The 18,456-nt window shown below is 40.2% G+C and overlaps 1 protein-coding gene across 2 annotated transcripts; it reads left to right on the top strand.

The window, feature by feature from the left end:
• Positions 1 to 1,529: 1,529 nt before the first annotated feature.
• On the top strand, positions 1,530 to 17,820 carry LOC144696679 (fructose-1,6-bisphosphatase 1-like). Of its 2 annotated transcripts, none has more exons than XM_078568256.1 (7): positions 1,530 to 1,830; positions 9,146 to 9,311; positions 10,176 to 10,268; positions 12,992 to 13,132; positions 15,183 to 15,320; positions 15,405 to 15,524; positions 17,352 to 17,820. In XM_078568256.1, the coding sequence occupies exons 1-7, from the start codon at positions 1,661 to 1,663 to the stop codon at positions 17,541 to 17,543; spliced, it is 1,020 nt and encodes a 339-aa protein (XP_078424382.1). In that variant the 5' UTR covers positions 1,530 to 1,660; the 3' UTR covers positions 17,544 to 17,820. The 2 variants fall into 2 exon arrangements, with proteins under 2 accessions (XP_078424382.1, XP_078424391.1); XM_078568265.1 differs by having other exon boundaries at positions 1,535 to 1,830; positions 17,015 to 17,820.
• Positions 17,821 to 18,456: the final 636 nt, after the last annotated feature.

Here is an 18,456-nt window from a genome sequence, read left to right as displayed (position 1 = left end):
CATGTGCTTGAGTATTTCTTTTAGTCTGTCTGTGCTGCCTTGCCCCCCACCGCCACCGCCCCCCACTGCCCCCTCTCCCCCACCTCAGTCTGACTCACACTGGAGCCCTTGCCCCGGCACCGCCTTGAAAGCCAGCTGAGAAAAAGTGGCTTGCCTGTGCCCCCCCTTGAATGCACTGCACCTCATCCTCGATGTCCTATGGGTGATGCTCGCGAGGGCTGAGCAAGGCTGTGTGTACTCACCTCTGAGCTCCCCTCGAAGTTCAGATCGCCAGCTGCATGCTTTTTAAAGGCAGTCATGAAGCACGCTGTTCTGAATTCACGCCGCCGTGGGCAGTAAATTTGACGTGGAGGTGATGATTCCGGCAAGTAGGGCTTATAATTAGATGCAAATGTATTAAAATGATGTTCTCAACATCGGCAGCAGGCAACGCAGCCCACCATTGAGGGGTGGAGCAGACGATCACAAACTAGTTTCACAACAGCGTAAAACTGATTTTTGGCCTTCTCGCCATATTATCTGCTCACACCCACTATGATGCTCGATGCCAATGGGGCTGGAAAATTCTGGCCAAGAACTGAGCGTTAAAGACAGAATCCGGAGCTTAGAACTCCATTTAACTGCCTCTTAACATATTCAGATGTCATACCTGCCTGTCCCACAGCAGTTTCCCGTATGCTCATGAAAGCACTTCAGTTAAATTTGGAAGTCAGTGGGTTCCTGCCAGCTTGCCCACAGGTTGGCTCTCCCCCCCTCCCTCCCCCCCTCTTTTAACCTGCTGCCTGCATAGATAGCCACATACCATGGCAGGTTAAAATTAATCCCCATAGCGTACAAAATCAATGGGGGTATTGAGCACCTTTAACATATTTTCTATGTCTCATGGATAACTTCACTTAAGTAAAATATTCAATCAAATTTACGGTTCTACACTTTCTCACATTGCATAAAAAGTTTTAAATTTCATTTCAAGATGATACATTTGTCCTTGGGAGAAGGGAACAAAAAAGTGGGGATTCCAGTCAATTTTTGAAAAAGACTTTCAAGAACTGTAAGATGCCACAGAAGCATTAAGATCTCACCGTCTGATAAGATCATCTCACAGTTGGATTGGGCACGTGTCAGGCGACTCCCTGAACTTTAAAATAAACTGACAGCAGTTCCAGGCTCCATCACGTTCGGTAAACTGGCTGTCTTAACTTTACGATTCAAATATAATGACACGGGTGGTATTAAATGCTTATCACAAAAGGATACAGTATACTAGAATCATAATACATCATTACAGTAATCCATTTATAAGTATGGGTAGCTGTGTTTTAAATATGCAAATAAGCTTTACAACAAAAATATATTTCAAAAAGCAACATGAATGTACCAGATGCAGTTCCACTTGTTTATTGCCATTTCTACGTGAACTTTACCCAGATTGACTGAGTGTTTCCACTCAGCTTGATTTGATTTGCTGTGTGAAGGAGTCCTTCCTCTTTGGTAGGCTGGATCTTGGCAGGATTGGTTAAAAGTACTGACATGAAAGGTGCCTCCCTCCAGATGGTGTGGCTTTTTAAGTTGCTTCCTTCAACTCCGTGATTCTCTTTCTTTCCCTGTCTCACTGTGTATTTCTTAGTTGGAGGGTTTAAGCGAGTAGCTGGGAAGTAGCATGTCAGACCGCGCTACTTTCGATACCAACCTGGTGACGGTGACCCGCTTCATGCTGGAGGAGGGGAGAAAGGCGAAAGGCACCGGAGAATTGAATCAACTTCTCAGCGCTATTTACACTGCTGTCAAAGCCATCTCCTCAGCCGTCAGGAAGGCTGGTATCGCGAACCTGTAGGTATCCTGTCTGGAAATAACCCCATCCTGCAAACCTTAACTGCAAGGGTGCCTTGTGAAATATCTCGGGTCAACTCCTTAATGCAGCCATTTTCTGTACTTGGAGTGGTGTTGCACAGTTTTGGAAAGCTTGTAGCGTGTTTTCACTTTGTTTTGCTTGTCCGCCCTACAGCTAGATTGTGTGCTTCGGTTTTTAATGGGTTGTAGCCTGAGTTTGACCTAAAGCTTAAGAAACAGATGTGCAAAGCTTTGGAGCAGCTACTCCTTGCAGGAATTAAATGTGCCATAAAATTTTAAGAGTTTCCCAAAACGTAGTTAGAATATTGCAACACATGCATCCAAACCCCACTAAACCACAGAGATAAAAACAAAAAACTGCGGATGCTGGAAATCCAAAACAAAAACAGAATTACCTGGAAAAACTCAGCAGGTCTGGCAGCATCGGTGGAGAAAAGAGTTGACGTTTCGAGTCCTCATGACCCTTCAACAGAACTCAGTAATATTAGGAGAGGGGTGAAATATAAGCTGGTTTAAGGTGGGGGAAGAGAAGTTTGGAGGGGGTGGGGGGTGGTTGTAGGGACAAGCAAGCAGTAATAGGAGCAGATAATCAAAAGATGTCACAGACAAAGGAACAAAGAGGTGTTGAAGGTGATGACATTATCTAAACGAATGTGCTAATTAAGAATGGATGGCAGGACACTCAAGGTACAGCTCTAGTGGGTGTGGAGTGGAAAGACTAACAGGGCATTAAAGGTATAGATTTAAAAATAATGGAAATAGGTGGGAAAAGAAAAATCTATATAAATTATTGGAAAAAGCAAAAGGGAGGGGGGAGAAACAGAAAGGGGGTGGGGTTGGAGGAGGGAGTTCAAGATCTAAAGTTGCTGAATTCAATATTCAGTCCGGAAGGCTGTGAAGTGCCTAGTCGGAAGATGAGGTGCTGTTCCTCCAGTTTGCGTTGGGCTTCACTGGAACAATGCAGCAAGCCAACAACAGACATGTGGGCAAGAGAGCAGGGTGGAGTGTTAAAATGGCAAGCGACAGGGAGGTTTGGGTCTTTCTTGCGGACAGACCGCAGGTGTTCTGCAAAGCGGTTGCCTAGTTTACGTTTGGTCTCTCCAATGTAGAGGAGACCGCATTGGGAGCAACGAATGCAGTAGACTAAGTTAGGGGAAATGCAAATGAAATGCTGCTTCAATTGAAAGGAGTGTTTGGGCCCTTGGACGGTGAGGAGAGAGGAAGTGAAGGGGCAGGTGTTGCATCTTTTGCGTGAGCATGGGGAGGTGTCATAGGTGGGGGTTGAGGAGTAGGGGGTGATGGAGGAGTGGACCAGGGTGTCCCAGAGGGAACGATCGCCCACTAAACCATGTCAGATGTTGATCTGTGATTGCTTATGGCTCAATACTGACTGATGTATTTTTGACGTGCCAGGTGGCAACATTTTCATGCGCTTTCTAAATATCTTTTAGTTCAATGCAAGTGTCTTTTTTAAAAACACTAGTTGTTTTGGAGTTACATTCAGTCCTTTGAGTGTTTTGAAAAGTTGGGAGGTGTGTCCTGTGGATCTTCCAATCGGAGAGCCCAGTTTGTACAATAGGAAGTGCTGCCTCATGTTTACACTGCATCGATAGAAGATCCTTTTACTTATATCCAAACAACCTACCCACCCTCTGTTTAACATCACCTACTCACTAATTTAAAGATCTCTGTAAATGATGTAATTTCAGATCTGGCAAGTGTCACTGTGGTTTAAATTTTACAATTTTGTCCTTTGTCACTGTACACCACTAATAACAGCTCCCATTGTGAGCTTACATTTCCAGTGTCACTCTTGAATGTACCATCTATTTAATATTGAAATTCCACCAACAATATAAAAAGATGTGGTTATTTTAATACGATCTGATAAAGTTTCATTGAAACATTTTTGAACGCTTTCCAAAAAACATCCTGTTCACAAGAGAATCTTAACTTTCAAAACTGAACTATCCCCACTGACATAAAAACAGAAAATGTTGGAAGTACTCAGCAGATCTGGCAGCATGTTTGGAGAGAAAAACAGGGTTAGCATTTCTGGTCTGTGACCTTTGTTACGCCCACTGACCTCTTTTTCAATGTAATTCTTCAACAATCGAACAATACTAAAACAGCTCTGACAGTCAGTATTAGCAGTTACCATTCACAGGGCAACTAAAAGATCAAAAACACAGAAATTCCATTCAGAATTATTTGAAAAGGGTCCATGAAATTACTTTTTTTCCACTTTCTGCAGCTTTGTTTTGCTACATTTCCTGATCTGTTTGCCAATACTCAGTGTGCCTTGACACACATCATGTACAGGATATGCATTGTAAAATCTAATCCATTGCAAGCCATGTGTTAATGGGTAACACTTTAATAAATGGCTGCACTGCACATATGAGGATAAACCTCTCCATTTCAAACGGAGGAATGATGATCAGTCAGGTTCTTGCCTGTCAGGAATGGATCGTTTAAAATTGTAATCATTTTTCTTCTATTAATGTTCATACTAAGGGATTTCTATGTCTCATTAGATTTAATGGAAAAGCCTGAAAAATAACAAAGCTATTAGACACTAGAGGTGGACTGGCTGCATCTGCTATTGTCCCACCAAAGATATCTACAGTGTTCAGGTTAGGCAGGGAAGCAGTTACAGTGCTGTGTCATCTGCATCTAGGAGATCTAAAGCCAAATCTCCTCCATAGGGAGGGCACTTCCAGTAACAGCCAAGGTGCCTGTGGCCTCGATGTTTATGCCTCAGGTTCCTTCCAGGAAACATTTGATGTATCTGCAAGTTAGCCACCTGTGTATGTATCAAATGGGTAACAGATACTTTATTAAGCAGCATGAACGCTTTCACCTCAGCAAGACAGCATTGCTAGATTTCCAAAAGTATTAGCCATCTTTGGCACCCATAAGGCCATCTGAGCATCTGTGCAAATACAGTGGCCGACCTGAACAGAAGGAACTTTTCTCCAACATGTTCAGTGACTTCCAACAATGTATTGTGCAGGTTAATGCCTATATACCAGGCAACAGTCACAATACTTTCATATTAAGGCAATCATCTATACTGGGCATCTTTAAAAGTAATGGGCGACTAGAAGAATGACCTGGGTGGGTTCCCTCCATGTTATAGGAATTTGAGAGTTCTAGCCCCTACTCTTGTCTTGTTGACAATGATGAAGCCAGTTAAATAGATGCAGAGCCCCTTTAAATTCTGGTCAACTGTGTTCCACGTTCAGGTGCTTCCCCAAGCAGTTCATTGCCCAGGAAAGCACTCGCATTGAGCAGGTACTTTATTCAGACCCCAAATATGAGGAGGAAATGGCTTTGCAAATGCACTCATGTAGCACACACATCTCATTTCCACCCGATTCAGATTTAATCGGCAACTCACACCTTAAAGTTTATAGTAGCTTTTTAATAAGATTGCTTAATAATTGTAAAATCCAGTTTGTGTATCTGGGAGTGCTATATTGACTAATTCCACCATTGTGAATCAAAGGGATAGATCATTTCCGAAAGAGAGTTAGATTTTATTTTTCTGCAAACGAGAACCTACAGACTTCAAATTTCAAAATGTGGATTTAATGGTTGGCTTTCAATCTATGCTTAGTGTGATTAGTTTGCAGCTATCCTTTCTTTGGAGAGACAGAATTTTAATTGAGTTATGTGTACTGCCCTGTCTTGGATAACTAATGAGACCTGGGCTGTGGCAACATGCAGTATGTATGCTGGTGTGGCGACTTTCCTGATAGCTTACAAAGTTTATTTCTGAGATCATGTTTCATGTTGGAGTGTTTTTTGCTTAGCTTGGTCAAAAGTTGCGTTCTGTATCAGCAGGACTTTTTAAACTGTTGCAATGAGTATAGAAAATATTTGCCCAGCAATTAATTATTAGCTTATTCCAAAGTCTCAACAGACTATGCCTCTGAAAGCTACTACTTTTATAGAACATTAACAAAATATAGTTTAAGTATTTTGAACAAAGAAATTCATTGTTTCACATTTCAGTTATGCAATGCACTCTGTGCCATTTTGGACATTTGCAAGAATTTCAAGTTCCGCATAAAATGTGGAGAAGCAATATTCATCCTATGAGTGGCTTGGAGGGGAACTTCCAGGTGGTGTTCCCATGCTGCTGCTGCCCTTTTTCTTCTAGATGGTAGTGGTCATGGGTTAGGAAGGTGCTGCCTAAGGAGCCTTGGTGAATTCCTGCAGCGCATCTTGTAGCTGGTATATGCTGCTGCCACTGTTCATCAGTGGTGGAGGGTGTGAATGTTTGTGGATGTGGTGCCAATCAAGTGGGCTGCTTTGATCTGGATGGTGTTGAGCATTGAGTGTTGTTGGAGCTGCACTCATCCAGGTGAGTGGAGAGTATTCCATCACACTCCTGACTCGAGCCTTGTAGAAGGTGGACAGGCTTTGGGGAGTCGGGAGGTGAGTTATTTGCTGCAGGATTCCTAGCCTCTGACCTGTTCTTGTAGCCACAGCATTTATATGGCTAGTTCCAGTTCAGTTTCTGGTCAATGGTAACCCTCAGGATGTTGATAGTGGGGAATTCAGTGATGGTAATACCTTTGAATGTCAAGGGGCAATGGTTAGATTCTCTCTTGTTGGATAAGGTCATTGCCTGGCACTTGTATGGTGTGAATGTTACTTGCTACTTGTCAGCCCAAGTCTGGATATTATCCAGGTCTTGCTGCATTTGGACATGGACTGCTTCAGTATCTGAGGAGTCGTGAATGGTACTGAACATTCTGCAATCATCAGCGAAGATCCCCACTTCCGACCTCATGACAGAAGGAAGGTTACTGATGAAGCAACTGAAGATGGTTGGGCCTAGGACACTAGCCTGAGGAACTCCTGCAGTGATGTCCTGGAGCTGAGATGACTGACCTCCAACAACCACAACCATCTTCCTTTGTGCTAGATATGACTATATTGCACTAGCAGCAGAAAGTCAGTATATTTAAAACATTTACTGGGTTCGTTTTGTTTGCACAGCTTGCCTGCAGCATTAAAATGAGGTTGAAAACCAAATTGGTTTGGCCTTCGGACAACCTGTGGAGCAAATGCTCTGCTGAATTTGTGTCCATTGTGGCCAAAAGTAAAATTTCTGTTTGTCTGTGTCTGGTGTTTAGCACATCCATCACACAAACATTACGCATTCAACGTTGGTGCCACTTTTGTACGTAATTGGTTCAACATTTTAAGAAATCAGCAACCAACTTAGTAGTTATGAAGAAGCAGCATCTTCGAAAATACAAAAGAAAGTGACTAATTTTGCTTGTGTCACCTCACCTTGTAACCTGGGCAGTATCTGAGATTTTTCTGACACCAATAAACATCAGTGTTCCTTCGGCAATTAACTTTGATATGGCCTCAGTGTCTGTCTATTTATACCATTAAGATTCGTAGTTTTGAAGCGCAGGTGAAATTGTACATAGAAGATAATTTTTTTTTGTGTGCTTTGCAGGATGTGACACTGTTTTCCCCCTCTCTGAAGTTTTAATTTATGCTGGAATGCAGTTCCACAGAAACCATTTGCCTACCTCATTCACTGAGCATTCCTCACATGTGATACTTGACAGAGGGGTTTGGTAGTTAATTTATCCAAACCAGATTCACCAAAAGTTTGCTACCATTCACTTGAGTTCTCCTCCCTCACATCACCTTATGGGGAGTAGGCACTGAGTAGCAGTGAGGCACAAAGTTCAAACCAACTTGGAGTGGTCAGGATGGAGGGAGGTGGGGGTTCTGCCTGGAAGGGAGAGGGATATAGTTGTCGTTGGATCTTTTGCATCTATGTTACAAGGCAGATGGGTCTTTAGTTTAATGCCTTGTCTCAAAGATGGTACCTCCAGCAGTGCAGCAATCCGTCAGAACAACATTGGAATGTCTGGATTATTTCCTGAAGTCTCTGGAGTGGGATTCAAAACCATAACCATCAGACTTGGGTAACAGTACTGTAGACATCATCCACAAACTCAGGATGCCCCAAGCCTTTTATAACCACAAAGTTCTTTTTGAACTGTCACATTATAGGGAAAATCCCATATCAGATGTTTACCTATATATAAAATGGAATATGCAACAACATGACTACCAACTTTAATATACTATTAATAGCGTTTGGAGGCTCCCTTGATGGTTCAGGTAGTGGTCAATAAACCTGTCGGGAAGATCATGCGTTCAGTTCTGTCTGTGCCGAATTTGCTGAAATTGCAGTCAGTGTCTCTGACATAGGGAGAGAGGAGTTTATTCATGTTTACACCTCTGATTGTTATGCACTGAACCCTGCAAAAAGCATATACATCTGGATGCCAAAGGAGATCAGAGTAACCCATCATTACAGCTGTAACCCTGACAAGTGCCATTCTTGAGGCTTGCATATGAAGAATGACCATTTGGGCCAGGGGACTAAGGGGTAACTAGTGCCTGTTGAAACAAATTCAGCATGAAATTAATATATTGGGAAAAGACAAGGTAGGATGGAGAATGCAACTAACATAAAGAAAATACAGATACATCTTTTATACACAAATCTCATTGGTTTTGCAGTTGCACTTGTGGTATGATGATTCCCAGTCTATCCATCTGACAGCTCTGCAGTCTCCTTTTGCACCTAAAATGTTGTAATTAAACTAAATAATAAAACAAATTACAGTGTGACAGTATCCTGCTTAAAGCAACTTTTTTGAGATGCACTAAGTACTCGAGTCTTAATGACAATTTTCATTTGTCTGCAAGGCAGACAATGACAAACTGTAAGCAAGTCATTGTGTCATCGCCCACTAATGCATGATATAATCACAACAAAAATTACCTCCAACTACAAAGGCTCTTCTCCCTTCTTCCTGTTCATTAATGTTGATCAATCCTGAAGACTCTCTTTTTAAAACTAATAATATAGATCACTCCAATCACTTCAACTTCTGTTGAAGGGGCATACGGACTCGAAACGTTAACTGTGTTCCTCTCCGCAGATGCTGCCAGACCTACTGAGTTTTTCCAGGTACTTTTTATTTTTGTTTTGGATTTCCAACATCCGCAGTTTTTTGCTTTTACTCCAATAATATATATCACTCCAAGGCTTGAGGGCATAAATAGGACTATTGATGGAAAGGAGGGCAAATATCCATTTTGGAGTTGCAACTTTAGTAAAATGTTACAAAGAACAATATTACTGAGTGTAACATATACTCTGGTATGCAATTTTACAGAATATATTACTTTGTACATACTCTACTTGAATAAATAAGCTAACATTCAAATTATTTTCTAGTTACGGGCTTTCTGGAAGCAGAGTCAACGTGACGGGGGATGAGGTGAAGAAGCTCGATGTACTTGCCAATGAGATGGTAGTCAACATGTTAAAATCCTCCTTCAGTACGTGTGTCCTCGTGTCTGAAGAAGAAAATAATGCCATCATCGTGGATGCCAACCAACAGGTCAGTTACTAGGCTACCTTGCCTATTGTAAAAGGCAACATTTTGCCTTAAAATTAGAATTCACGTATTTTTGGGTAAGTACTACTGTAATATATTACACATGATTAAGTAATCCATTAAATGCTTTGCAAATTATACCATCTAACTATAGCCTTATATTGCTGAAGAAAGAGACATGCTGTTGAAGCTTTTTGTCTTGCATGTTTCAAGACAGACGAAAGAATGCCAAACTTCAAAGGGAACAACAATTTATACTGCATGAGAAAAGGGGTGCTGATTGGTTGGAAAGGCAGTTCTGATTGGCCAATACATTACCATAGTGAATACACCAGGGAGCTACTGTCCCTCATGCTTTTGTTTATTTCAAAAAACAGTGCAATGTCTGGACATATCCTTTTGCCTGCAGAGGACTGGTCCCTGCAGGTGAATATATGTTTTACAATGTCCCAATGACTGGTGGATCATGCCAAATAGCACGTCCTTTCGGCTGTTCCCCACAGGCAGTGTACTGACTACACTCAACCAACCTGTGCATGTAAAACTCAGAACATTATATCTAATGTTAGATGTGATTCTTTGTTTGAGCAGCATTTGCTGAACAATCCTGAGTGTGTTAAGAATTACACTGACAACCAATTTAAGAATATCAGTCAGGTTAGCAATGTAGCTCACCTACATTTGCTAGAAGGTACATATGTACATTCATATGTGAAATGTAAAAAGTAAAGCAATCTTAGTTTGCCAACAACAAAAATCTGAACTGTTGCAGAATTCTTTAATAATCAATCTCCTTCCAATGCAAGCAATGTTGGATGGAATATGATTCAATTCTGCTGTATTGACAATCCTGTTTTTAATTTTCAGGGGAAATATATTGTCTGCTTTGATCCACTTGATGGCTCTTCCAATATTGACTGTCTTGTTTCCATAGGAACAATTTTTGCCATTTATAAAAAGGTAACATTTTAATTACCGTAGAATTCTTTACATTTGATTCTTTAAAAAGAAAAAAAATCAAATGAAAAAAGTTTAACTGGAAATTCTGTTTTATTTTTGAAAGGTTAAACTTATTTTCCTCTAGAGTGGTTTCATTTATTGCCGTGGGCGGGTTATGGGAGGTTCACACCTTCAGACTGGCCAACCCAGAGTTGTGCTAACCCCAGGAAAACACTTGATCAACTGGGTGCACAACATCAAATGTAATTGTTGACCAGATTTATCTGCATCTTGGATAAACAACAAAAGTAAAGGTTTTCATGGTTCATGGGATCAGCTATATTAGTGATTTCATCATGTCATAATCCATTCATTAGGTGGGAGATTTTTGGCTATGATGCATCAGATTGTAAGAATGCTATATTCAGTTTTACTCACTTTTTCGTAGTTTAAAGTTATCATTAATGAACAGGAATAGAGGTAGGAGCAGAATAAGATAACTATGAAATTCAGGAGTAAAAGTACTTAAATACACACATTTGGTAGAAATGACCACGTAAAACTAATAGCAATGATAAATTTTGCCAAGCCATAATAAAATATTAATATTAAAATAAGATCTGAGTAATAAAGTAGTCTGATTATAGTAGTTGAGGAAATAAGCTGTAAAATTTCATGTATGTTTTCTTCTTCGCCTTGCCATTTCTTTGTACTTCTTCGATTTTTGTCTTCATTTGCTAGATCAGCTAGGCCTTTCTGACCAACTAGGCAATTTGTTACCTACTTTAGTTACCTGCTACTATTCTTAAGGGTAAAAATTCTGATTAATAAAATTTAAGTAAACAGGGTGAAAACACTCAGAGGAATGCAATACAAGTGCACCAATGTTCGAACATGGACTTTGCTGATTGGAATTGCATGACTTCTTCTACCAAACTATCAATATGAGGGTCAGTTTGGCTCAGTTGCTCTCATTGGCTCAAAAGGTTTTGAAATTGGGGCTTACTCCATGTTCTGTTACTTATGTTCTTTCTCGAATCCAATCCTTTAGCTTCTTTAACGATTGATCCTATTCAGTATCTTATTGCCCATTAATGTATTGCAGGAAATGTAAATTATCAAGAAATATTGTTCAGTCATTCTCCTATTCCCTTCCATTTATATTCTAATGACTATGACCAGAGCCCTTTTTTATTTTCTTATCTCTTGAGAATGGTATATTTAACTTTTCAATTTGCCAAACATCAGCTATTCGAGAGACTAGTTCTGTAATATTCATTCAAAAATCATTGCTAGTTCTCCTGATGACCTAGTGGGTGTAGACATTGCTAGATGTTGAGTTCCAGGATAAATTCCCTTTGCTAAGTTTGACACTCTGTTAGGTCATCAGTTCAGACACAACGATTGACACTGCTCCTGGACCAGTACTTGGGCACAAAAGAGGGACCCAGTAATAAGCCATTCCTTGTTTGCTAGCCAGTGACTGATTGGAAAGCACTTGTGGACTTCAGGTGGAGACAGGGTCAGGTTCAGCTACAACAATGCAAAAGCAAAATACTGCAGGTGCTGGAAATCTGAATATTACAAACTGAAAATGCTGGAAATACTCAGCGGGTGAGTTAGCATTTGGAGAGAGAAACGGAGTTAATGTTTTAGGTCTAATGACCTTACATTAGATTCTAATGAAAGGTCGTCAACCTGAAACGTTAACCCAGTTTCTCTCTCCATCAATGCTGCCTGATCTACTGAATATTTCCAACATTTTCAGGTTGAGCTTATTTGCCTTCTACTGTCCAGTGGGCTGCTGACACTGACTCTTCAAACTCACGCATGAAGAATGGCCATTTGAGTGAGATACTGGAAGGCTGCGGAATTCCACCTGCCAGTGTCTGTACTATTGAGGCAAACAGATAGAAGAAGGGAGAAAAACATTAATACTACATAATTGTCAAGAGTAATTCAAGGATGCAGATTCTTGTGGTTAGCAATGAAGCAAGGACACTCACCGCTGACCTCAAAGAAAGCTGTGCTTAATGACCTCGCAGTTTCTGTGGTAAGAACTTTACCTCTATCCTGAAGTGGGTTGCAGCATTCTTTAATGGGGTTTCCCAGTGTCAGCTGCAGTGGCATTATCAGGCTGTCCGAGCTGTCATCACATTAAAGAATTCTCGCAGAGATTCAGCTGGAAAATGAAAATACCAGCAGCCAATCGCTTCTAAAAGAATTTTAGAGAGCAAAATAAAGATCAAGACATTCACATGGGGTTAAGGTAGAAGCTGAAATATCATTTAAAAACTTTTTAAAGGCCCATTAATTAATCATCATTGATACATTTAGCAACACTCAAGTATAAAATTATATTTTCAGAGCCAGTTTGTTTGACCAGCAGCAGTTGTTACTCAGGTCGCTGTTTAAAAACCCAATTACACCTCATTAAACAACGCTTAACTTTTTATGAGGTTTTTAAACTGTGATATGAGAACAGAAAAGGAGTTCTCTCCAGATCAATTGATTTTGCTGATTGCTGCCTCTGGGGGATGGGGTCCACAGTGCAGCCTGTGGCAGGGCAGTGAATGACAGACCACAGCTTCCTAATTTCTGCTGACAAGCTTGCTGTCAAAAACATGCAAATTCCAAGTCAACATTAATTTTCATCCATGCATTGTTTTTCCTGTAACTTGTAGCATTTTTGTTCACCTTTGTAATAATTCAATCTGATAACCACCATTCTCTTCTTTATTAAGAAATCTGATGGCCAGCCAAGTGAAAAGGATGCTTTACAGTCAGGCCGTGACATCGTAGCAGCTGGCTATGCTTTGTATGGCAGTGCCACAATGCTGGTATTATCCTCAGGAAATGGAGTGAACTGCTTCATGCTGGATCCAGTAAGATCTTGTAATGTTTATTTTTTTGGTCAAAAGTCAGTGTTATAAATGCACTTTAATTGTGACTGTCAAATTTCAGTCAAATCTGCTCGTGATTTGTAAACTAGCAAACTCAGTGCTCAATAGCGTTTTCACCCTCCATTCCATTCAATCACATATAATCCATTATGTTTTCATATTCCAATATTGTCAAAAATAGATATGTAATCACTGACCAATTGGCATCCCTCTGAGGTTTTACAGAATCATAAATCAGTACTAAGAAAGGTTAGACTACAAGGCAAGCTCTAATTTTCATATCAATAATTGGGGAAGATCCACAAAGATCATTGATTGCTGAGTGCACAGTCTGCCTGCAGCTAGAAAATCACAAGCCAGCGTTGATGTTGTTGGAGGCAGCCATTGAGGTTTACTGTGGTAGTGTCATGTGTCCGGTGGCAAATCTAAGTAGGAGAAACCACCTTATGGCTCTCTGCACTTTATGCATGTTATAAAACTGGTTTCCAGTCGAGGCTATATGCATGTGATTATAAATGCAAAGTTTAATTTGAAAAAAAAAATTGCCTGCATTTTAAACAATCACATTCTCATTTACATATATGCTATCTTTAAAAGTACAATTAAGGCCAATGTTTACCAACAAGAAATTCACTATAGGAGCTGATGATAACTGTGTAGCTGTTCCTCCAGTAGCGTTCAGATGAACTGTAGGACCCAGATTTTTGCAGAGTCGTGGAGACTCCAAGGACCTTACAAAATAGTGGACAGTCTTGGATCCAGAAGTTCCACCCCCATTTCTGACTGATCCAATTTTCACAGTAGGAGACTCACACATGAGGGAAACCCAAACTCACTGCTGAGTTCAAACAAGCCCCCGTTTCACTGCAGCAAGGGTCTTACCTCACAGTGTAAGAGTTACCAATCTTGAGAGGAGTCTTAAATGTTCTTGAAGAACAGATATGGTCTATAAAACTGTCAAGCAGTGAAGTTATTTAAATGTCCATCCCTTTAAAAATTGGAAAAATCTGCCTGCCTGTGTCAGTGATGGTTGGAAATAAAAACTGTTCTAGCAATTTCAATAGCTGTTTGTTGACTTAACCCTAAGTGCTATCATTTATAGCATTATTCATGCTTAGCTGCTTTCCACAACCTATCATTATCACGGAAGGGGGTTTCTAAGATTACAGTTTGATTGACAGCTCAAATAGGATATTAAAGGATTAGCTGTCTTTGATGTGGGGTTATGAATACAACTGCTTGTTTTTCTAAAAGATTAAGTACTTGAAGGGATTTAAATGTATTGAATGGGCTTTCATGAAATGGAGTTTTTTTTATACAGTAAAAGCAATAATAGATATTTAGAACTTTATTTTTGATCTTAACATGGCTCCTTAAGTCTACCCATGGTGGATACTGGGTGAGTTGGCATGAAGGGTGGAATGGTAAAGGGTAGTAGGTGGGGGAACCATGGGTTGGCATGCATGGGCATGGGGTGTGGGTGGGGGAGCGGGGTGGTGTGACAGGTTGTGAGGGGTAAGAGCTAGAGGGTCTAATGCTTAAGAAAACAACTGGGACAAACTCCCAGTGAAATGAGGTGTGACTTTTAAACAGTCTGCCTCGGCACTCAACAGCCCATGTGGCCGCTTCCCATATGTGTCCTGGGGGTCTCTATCCCACCCCAAAATATCCACCATTCAGAGCGGAAAGCAGGGAAATTTCCCAAATCCAACTCCGGACCAAAAATTTAGGCCTACACGTTGCAACTGCCTCCTGATGTGCAGGCAAGCTAATTGTTTAGGTTTAGGCTACCTTGAAAACGACAGGACATGACTACACAAACCCTGTGAATAAAATTTATGGATCCAAATCTGCCATCTGTCATCGTCAGCTGTCCAAATTAAAATGCTACTCAAGTGCAGTCTATTTTACTGGTAGTGTGTAGTTTAAATGCTTTGCAATTGTGTTATAAAATTTTCAGATGTCAGTAAGATCCTTAGCTTTGAACTGTGCGTTTATCACTTGCACTGACTTTATTAATTTGTGTAATTAGGCCATTGGGGAATTTGTATTGGTGAACCAGAATGTAACCATGAAGAAGAAAGGGAACATTTACAGCATTAATGAAGGCTATGCAAAGTACTTTGATTCTGCAGTCACAGAGTTTCTAAAGAAGAAGAAATATCCTGAGGTATGGTAAAGAATATCACCTTTATTTAGAGAGTGAACAGCCTCATTGTTCTGGAAGTCACTTTACCTATTTTTTAACCTGCAGGATGGCAGCTCTCCCTATGGTGCAAGATATATTGGGTCTATGGTTGCAGATGTGCACAGGACTCTGATGTATGGAGGAATCTTCCTGTACCCAGCGAATTCAAAAAGTCCCAAAGGAAAGGTATGAAAGAAACCATCCAAATTCTAGCTCTGCAAAATTATCCTACAGAATGCTAAATGCCCACTTGCAAATGCTGGATCACTACCATCTTCTGCACAAGTCTGTTAGCTATCTAAAGAATTAATTGTAGGCATTTAAAGGCATGTTTGTTGGCTATATCTCAGTGATTCACTTAGTGGAATCTTGATGTAGATGTATACTTATCATTCAAAATTGTGTTTGCAATGTTTTTTTTAAACACAAAACTGCAACAGCTGTAGGGTTAGTAGTTGCCAACAGTGGTGCCGAACACTGATAAACATACACTGATATAAGGCTTTATAATATCATTGGGTGTTGATTTTCCTGGTAATTTAGGATTATTTCTTTAGAAACCAATCATTAAACCTTTGTGATACAAATATTTTCATATGCCCTATGGTGTGGATGATCAATGGCAGTTTGTAGTCATAGAGTCTTCTTGCTGAGCCAAAGCTGAATGAGATTACATGCATTACAAATGTGGATGCCTAGGAGCGAATATGGGATGAATCTGGGCTTAATGTTCTAAATGTCAGACTTGGATTGCTGAGGGCTGCAGTAGAGTTCTTATGTTATTGGAATAGTACTTCAGAGGCCTGGACAAATGAACTGTAGCCATGAGTGCAAATCCCACCGTGTCAACTGGGGAATTAAAATTTAGTTAATTAACTAAATCTGGAAGCTAGTATCGGTAATGGTGACTGTGTGACTACTGGATTGACTTTAAAAACCGATCCGGTTCACTGTCCTTCAGGGAAGGAAAACTGCCAGCCTTACCATGTCTGGCCTGTATGTGATTCAAGACTCTCAGAAATGTGGTTGACTTTTAACTGTCCTCTGAAGTAAGCCACTTAGTTGTTTAAATAGGCAGTTCACCACCACCTTCTCAATAGCAATTAGGGATGGGTAATAAATATTGACCTTGCCAGCAATACCTGCATCTTAGTAGTTTCTGTGCAAAAAAAAATTCAATAAATATTTGACGAAAAGCTGAAGGAAGACTTGAATACCTTAATTCTAGTGAAATTTATATGGACCTGAATTTACTGTCAAAACAACAGTGAGGCTAATGATGCTCCCAATTATTTATGCAGAAACTTCAGGAGAAAGCAGATATAAAGTTAAGTGAGAAAATTCGGAGGTTGTTGTCCGAGTTGTGACAACCAGCTGTTAGCTTCTTAAATTGGCCTCTTGACTGCCTCACATTCAACAACATAAAATTCTGGAACTTGGGTGATAGATATGAAGCAAAGTCACCACAATCTGAGTGATAATCCAATTCAGTCTAAATACTGTTTTTAACAGCATGATAAGTCTTTATTACTGCCAAACAACTCATCTGGAACTAAAAGTTAGCTTTTACATATGGCGTCTCATGTTTTTCAGCTTGCAATTGTTGGAGATTTTTTTAATTGTTTTGCTTTTTGTCTTTTCTCTCAATCCAATCTTTCTTTCTTCTGTACGTTTAGAGTTCACTTTCCTTATGATGTAGTGAGGAACTAGCGAGGGTCAGTCTTCTCCTTTTCTGGGCTCTGCTGTATTAACAGATCTAAGATCTGGCAGTGATGAGACACAGGGCGTGGGAGGAGATAAATCAGCCGGAGATTTTGGATCACCACTCAACAGTGACCTCTATTGGAAATAAGTTTGTAAGCTCACTGTGTGATCACCAATGCCTTCTGTGTTCATTGATGGAAAAATAGTTGCTCGGGTGGGATTCCTGATGACACTAGGAGAATAAATTGATCAAACGTATATTAGAAGTTTTTACATGTCAAACTAACCTTCTGAGTGTTCTCTTTATAGCTTCGACTTTTGTATGAATGCAACCCCATGGCATACATTATAGAACAAGCAGGAGGTATGGCCACAACAGGTACGGAGGCAGTGCTGGACATTAAACCGGAATCCATTCACCAGCGGGCACCAATTGTATTGGGATCCACAGATGATGTTCAAGAATACCTTGACATTGTAAATAAATACAATTGCAAGTAACTAGAGCCATGCAATGATGGAATATCAATAACAAACTGTGACAAAATACCTGGACCAAACGTTGTTATTTTTTCAGTGCAAAGTAACATTGCAACTTAATAATCCAAATCATATCTTTAGTAATCATCATTTGATTACTAAAGCTCTTGACGAGATGTGTCCGGGATCGGCATTAATTTTTTGTTTGTCTTTATGTAACTATCTGTACACAAAATCTGTACAACATATATTCATGAAGGAGTCCAAATAAATACTTGGATCAGCTATTCTTCCAGTTCATCTTTTTACTTTGTGACTTTGTTCCACATAGTGTTTGCTTTGGTGAAAATATGTATTTTGTCTTTTTTAAAAGTAAAAGTTATTTACAAAATAATTAACAGTTAGTAACAGGATTTAGCTGCAATGTTGATATAATATGGAAGGATACATGTTAACTTTTGAGATACAAACAATAGGCAGAATTTTCCTAGCCTTTGGAGATGGGGATGACAGGAAAATCAGGAAAAATGCCTGATGTCTCCTGACAGTTCAGGTGCTGATGTTGTGGCAGCTGTTCCCCTGGTAAAGGTAGTACCTCAATATATTGCCTGCTGCTTGGATCTCAGCAGCACTCTCATTGAAGAAGTAGTGAAGGTTGCCGGCTACACAAGAAATGGTCCTTGTATTAGTGATGTGTAATGAGGCAGATTTGATAAGGGAGCTTAAGGTGAAGGAACCCTTAGGAGGAAGTGACCATAATATGATAGAATTTACCCTGCAATTTGAGAGGAAAAAGCTGGAATCAGATGTAATGGTATTGCAGTTGAATAAAGGCAACTACAGAGGCATGAGGGAGGAGCTGGCCAGAATTGACTGGGAGATGAGCCTAGCAGGAAAGACAGTGGAACAGCAATGGCAGGAGTTTCTGGGAGTA

This window comes from Cetorhinus maximus, chromosome 2 (genome assembly GCF_964194155.1).
Source record: "Cetorhinus maximus chromosome 2, sCetMax3.hap1.1, whole genome shotgun sequence".
NCBI classification, from domain to species: domain Eukaryota; kingdom Metazoa; phylum Chordata; class Chondrichthyes; order Lamniformes; family Cetorhinidae; genus Cetorhinus; species Cetorhinus maximus.
The sequence above is the reverse complement of the archived record's forward strand: the minus strand, read 5'-3'. Positions and strand labels throughout refer to the sequence as shown.